Genomic DNA, 6,235 nt, shown 5'->3' on the forward strand with positions numbered 1-6,235 from the left:
GACACTCTTTAACTACCCCACCCCACCCTCGTAACAAGTCATCCCGAAAACACAAACCCTTCCACCCCCTTCGACGCGTGACGTAATTTATGGACGACTCAAGTAAATAATAACAACAAGTATCTGTTGTTTGTTCAAGAGTGTTACTGTTATCATTTTTATTGTTTGCATTAATAAGTATCGTTGCCATTTTTCAAAAAATTTCTTTAAACTTTCGCATTGAAAAAAATAAATAAATTGATGAGTAGATTAGAGAGGAAATCTCTATAAAAATGAAATCTAAAGATCAACACTCTCCAACCAATCCTCAACCGATTTTATCTGGGGTCAGCGTGTTTTTGGCATGTGATTGTTAACTAAATGATTCTTACGGTTACTCTTCAACATCTACCAATTCTACTAAACAAATATACGTCATACAAAGAACGACGGTATTTATCAATAAAAAAAAAAGTGTGAAGCGAAAAAGATTTATGGCATTTTTTTATTGTTAATTGCCATAGTTAATGCAATCGGAAGTATCCATGTTAGGAATACTTTGGCGCTGATCAACTCTCAAGCGCTACAAGATCTTTTTTTAAATTTAGAAACATTTTGCCAGATTTAACGTCAATGGTCTTGAAGATGTAATCATCATGGAATTTAGTTATGATTTTCAAGTAAATTAACAGTTAATCTGTTAAAATTCACTCTTTACAAATATTTTTAAATTGATATCTTCAGCTTGTGTTTATTGAGAATTAATATGAGTTTAGCTTTCCAGCAAACTAAATATATTTAATCATCTGTGTTTGGTTTTTTAGCTCAATTAAGTATATAAAGAAAATCTGCTCTCTAGGGAGAAATAAACAAAGCAATAAAAAAGAACTAATAATGGTGTCATTAACCAGTATCTTTTTTGTTGCCTTTATCAATTATGCCTATTCAAACTGGATTCCAGAAATGGAAAGTAATTAGTTTTTTTCATTTCTTACCTTTGATATTGAACTTTTATTTTTATAACTTGTATTTAATAAAAAGAACAGTTCTCAATTGCATTTTTTATTTTTTATCATAATAATATATTGATACAAACATAAAAAGCTTTACTATTATGATCTTTATTTTTAAATAGATATTGATCTCTTCGAAGGAGACATGCGATTGGATCCCGAACAAAGAAAGGCAGTCAATAATGGTTACGGAAGTATGATTGGAGGACGTTGGCCGAACAATCTAGTACCATACGACCTGAGCAGATTAAGTAAGATACGCCTGAAAAACGCTCCACAAACCGTATTTCCACCTTTTTTAAGTCCGCTTAACCCGCCAAATGCACAAAAGTTTTAGAAATTCAGCAAACTTCGATTTATACAATTTGAGAAAAGTACAATTTAAATATGAAAAACTTTAACAAATTTTTTTCTATATTTTAATAATTTCATAAATAAGAATAACTGCTATCTTTGTTAAAAAAATTTTTAATATTTGTCAGGTGCATCAAACCATCCCATGATTTTTCAAGCTATTGAGCAATATCATAAGAACACGTGCATTAAATTCGTTCAAAGAACCACACAAGCTGAATATCTTAGTTTCTATCACGGTAGTGGGTATGCGCTAAATATCAAGGACTTTCAATAATCTATATCGCCTTATAATTTCTAACTTTTCCGTTGTTGTTTGTTTTTTAAGCGTTGTTCTATTGAATATCAAAATAATTTTAGTTGCTCATCTGATGTTGGGTATCAAAAATACAGAGTAAATGAGATTTCTTTGGGCAATGGCTGCTTTATAATAGGAACTGTGATGCACGAAATAGGACATAGTTTAGGTAAATTTAAAATAGGATATACTTTAGGCAAGTTCTTCAGGTAATGCTGAAGACAATTATGACAACAAATCACTTGATTATGATTATGGTAATAATTATGTCTGTTAAAATTAATTGTAATTTTCATGACGAGGGAATCTTTGAAGTCATAAAAATCTGTAATTGTTTAGGACTTTACCATGAGCAAAGCAGGCCGGACCGAGACAGTTACGTAACAATAAATTGGAACAACATTCAAGCATGTAAGCGAATTAATTTTTGTTCCAAAATACAAACAAAAAATATTTGGTAAGTTGATTGATTGCTCAAATATTTACTATCATTTAGATCCAACTACACTAAAGTACAATTTTAACATTCATTCCTTAAGCACGATTGATAGCTTGGGAACACCTTATGACTATGATTCTATGATGCACTACGGAGAAACGGCCTTTGGAGGAGGTAAAGTAACAATAACAACAACCGATAAAAGCAAACAAAAAGTGATTGGTCAAAGGAACGGTTTTAGCAAAGGGGATATAATTCAATTAAACAAAATGTATCCTTGCCCAGGTGAATTTAAACTAAATTACATCTGATACTATCATTCTGCACTTTATCAGCATGAAAAATAGAGTAATGCATTCTTAGGCACACCAACTCCCCAAACCACCCCTATGCCACGTTGCAGTCCTGGAACTGATATCCATAAAGACTGTCCACTATGGGCAAAATCAGGTTATTGCACAGCTGCAAGTTTTTGGCAAAGCATGAGCCAGTTATGTTGCAAGTCATGTGCAAGTAATAAAACTTATCTTTTACATTTGATAAAGTTTCTGAGTTGCTTGTACAATCGAGTCTAGTATAACTGTGTGGTTGATGCTTTTGAATTGCTTTTGATTGTTCGCTAGGCTCAACAACTGCTAAGCCGGTCTCCACATCAGCCTTGCCGCAATGCACTGCTGGTAATGACTTGGAGAAAGAATGTCCTGAGTGGGCTAAAAAAGGCTTTTGCACGGACTCCACCTATTCTCAAGGAATGATGCGATTGTGTTGCAAGTCGTGTGCTGGTAAGTTTTATTTGATACGTAACAAAGTGAAGCCATTAAAATTCAGTTCAGTCTTTATTTATACAGGTTAATATTTTAGAGGAATGTAAAGATCAGGATGTGAACTGTGCAGAATGGGCAATTACTGGAGAATGTAAAAAAAACCCAGATTGGATGTTAAAAAATTGTCGCAAATCCTGTAATGTTTGTTCTGGTTAGTTTTTTTGCTTGCTGCATAACTTTATTCATATTTTTATAACTCTTCAAACAATATTCTTGAATTTTACATTTTTTTTTATGGATACAGTGATGTGCATAGACCAAGATACAAGTTGTGCAAAGTGGGCCTCATCCGGAGAATGTAAGATCAATCCTCAATATATGTCAAAATACTGTCGCAAGTCGTGCAATGCTTGTCCAGGTAATGTTTATTTGTTAAAAATACTAATTTGAAAGTTAAAAAACATAGATTCAAATGGTCGCAAAGACACTTTCTTTTGTTAAACGACGCGCCATTCTTCTTGTTTTATTTAGTTGCATGTGAAGATGGTGACATTAGTTGTGCATCTTGGGCTTCGTTAGGAGAATGTAAGAAAAACCCAGATTATATGTTAACAACATGTCGTAAATCTTGCAATGCTTGTTCAGGTAAATTTTTTAAAATGTAAATTAAAAAGAATAAGAATCAACTGTTCATTACGTCATTTTGAGCTAACCCATTACGTCATTTGCTGTGGCTAAAATTATTTGATCTTCATTTCATTTGTTAATAATGTTACTTGATGCTTTAATAAAAATATTTAACAAACTATTTGCTTTTGATCAAAATTTTATTTATTGAACAGGATGTAGCGACAATGAAATGAAGTGTTCAGCCTGGGCTTCAACAGGGGAATGCAAGAAAAATCCAAGCTATATGCTAGTGAATTGTCGAAAGTCTTGTAAAGTTTGTTGAAGAATTTTTCAATTGTAGAAAAAGCTATTTATGCAATATTTTTCTAATGCAAAGTTTAATTATAATAAGTGAGCGTTGGCGTGAAGGTTGTAAACACCGGTACGAAGACCAATCCAGTTACAACTATTTAAATCTAGACTCCTAATAGATATATTTTTTTTAATTTTAAATAATCGCACCGTTTTGTGAAGTATTTGTCTATATCATATAGATAGTGAAAAAAGAGAGTCCAGAAAATTAAAGCCCAGATAGTGAAAAAATCATATATATCATATGGATAGTGAAATCATATATATCATATGGATAGTGAAAACATATATATCATATGGGTTGTGAAAAAAGAAAAAGAACTCATCATTGTAAAAAGGTAAAAACTCTTTCAATGCCTTTTTAATAATTACACATTTACAAAATGGTATCAGCGTTAAATGATAAGAATTACAATGATGCTTTTATATAACTATTACAATTGTACAAGCATTAAATGATAACTATTTCCTTAACTGTAAGATATAAAAATTCAAATCTTGATTCAGAAGGTACAGCCCATGGTTTGCATACAAAAATAAACACAAACTAGAAATATAATTTTGGTGTTAAGTTTGAAGTATTTTTTAACATTGGTACCTCTAATAGTTATGCTGAACAGCCATTGTAAAACCTGCATCAGTTTCTCTAGATCTCAGAAAAATAAAACATTTTAAACTCGTTCAAAAACAACTTGGTTCCCAGAGAGATTAGAGCTGATTTAACAAAATTGTTGTTCTCCAAAGTGGTGCAATTGTCAAATTATGATTAGAGTGTAGGTTAGCAGTATAGAGTTAAAAATAAAGTGTCCATGATGCTTTGCAAATTTTTAAAAACCCATATTTCTTCGAAAGTTGAGGAAGTCATAATAATTTGAGGTTTATAGTTATTAAAAACATAGTTTAAAAAGTTTTTAAAAATTTTTTAGTAAATTTGTTAAAAAAACTTAATATTCATAAGTTCATAAAAATTATTCTGTAACACTTAAATTTTGTATGATCTATTCAAGGATTTCACTTTATCGCTATTAAAATGACTGGTAATAAAGTGAATCCAGTAAAGTGAGCTTTATCCTACTCAATACCTGCAGAACTGGCTAGAGAATTAAAGTTTATGAAAAGTGTCTATCACAAATTTCTTTTTTAAACTTAATGAATTGTTTAAGTTTTGCTGCCTCATTTCCATAATATTCTTTGAGTTTCTCTTTCTTGCCTCCAAGATCATTTTAAGATCCTTTATTACTGACCATCTCACTTTGCCTTCCAGAATCATCTATCACATAGTGAATCAATATTGGGCGTCGCATGCATGTAAAACTATGTTCTGGCATTTAGTTATAAAATAAAAACAGCACCATTTTCATATGTAACACTAGCACAGAAAATTCCTTCAATTTTCTAAACTATTTTTCTATTTTGTTCCACTAGTCTACAAGTTTATACCTCTTCATCCAGCTAAGTTATTCATTCTTTGTTTAGTAGCACTAAATCTTTAACATCTATGCATCACTGTTAGGACTTACATTGATTGCTTTCCTATACCCTTTACTGGAAGTACTCGGTATCATTGACACTTTCTAGATTTACTGCTAATCCTTTCTCTACGATGAATGCACTACAGGCGAATGTAAAACATACATTCAACTAGACTAGAGATTATTGGAAAAAAAGATAATTGCAGAGTACCACTGTTTTAAAGCGCAATAATCTTTTAGATTGTTGTTAGAGACTTTCTTCATGTAAATATCATGAAATACGATATTTAGAGACAAAAATTCTAGCTATTTTCAAAGATATTGAAAATTAAACTTGCAAAAAGCAGATGTGATGGAGAAAGCCTTTTTCTTAAGAAAAAAATTAAAAAAAAGAAAAAAAGAAAACGGCTTCATCTATATCACGTTATATAACTTTTGCAAATATTTATAATAGTTGTAGATTTGGAGTGGAGTAATTAAGCCATAAAACTCGTTCTTTTTTATTTAATTTCAAAAAATCGAACTTTTAAAAACCCCCTTTCATGAATTCCATCGTGACGGAATCACCGATTTGAGCTTATTTTCCACATTTATGTTATAAAAATAAAAAAACTGTAATGTGCATATTGTTATTCTATATTCATATATTCATATAGAATAACAATACAATAACAATAACAATATTCTATATTCATATATTCATATATGAATATAGAATAACAATATGCACATTACAGTTTTTTTATTTTTATAACATAAATGTGGAAAATAAGCTCAAATCGGTGATTCCGTCACGATGGAATTCATGCTTTGTTGCGTCTTCATTCCCCCCCCCCCCCCCCCGAAAAAAAGGTACTTTTTCACTTCTGGCACAACGAAATGAAATGCGCAACGTATTCTAACTCCCAATAAAAAAAAAGTTCAACTCATCAAGG

The 6,235-nt window shown here is 31.1% G+C and overlaps 1 protein-coding gene across 1 annotated transcript; it reads left to right on the top strand.

The window, feature by feature from the left end:
• Window positions 1–204: 204 nt before the first annotated feature.
• On the top strand, window positions 205–3,846 carry LOC145186770 (zinc metalloproteinase nas-6-like). The gene is made up of 12 exons (XM_090094908.1): window positions 205–949; window positions 1,115–1,243; window positions 1,475–1,592; window positions 1,707–1,813; window positions 1,984–2,055; window positions 2,141–2,368; window positions 2,447–2,596; window positions 2,707–2,865; window positions 2,945–3,058; window positions 3,152–3,265; window positions 3,379–3,492; window positions 3,690–3,846. The coding sequence occupies exons 1-12, from the start codon at window positions 874–876 to the stop codon at window positions 3,797–3,799; spliced, it is 1,491 nt and encodes a 496-aa protein (XP_089951034.1). The 5' UTR covers window positions 205–873; the 3' UTR covers window positions 3,800–3,846.
• The last annotated feature ends 2,389 nt before the right edge of the window (window positions 3,847–6,235 follow it).

This window comes from Hydra viridissima, unplaced genomic scaffold (assembly GCF_058129835.1).
Source record: "Hydra viridissima isolate aposymbiotic clone 2 unplaced genomic scaffold, HvirCarnegie_v1 scaffold_8, whole genome shotgun sequence".
Lineage (NCBI taxonomy): Eukaryota > Metazoa > Cnidaria > Hydrozoa > Anthoathecata > Hydridae > Hydra > Hydra viridissima.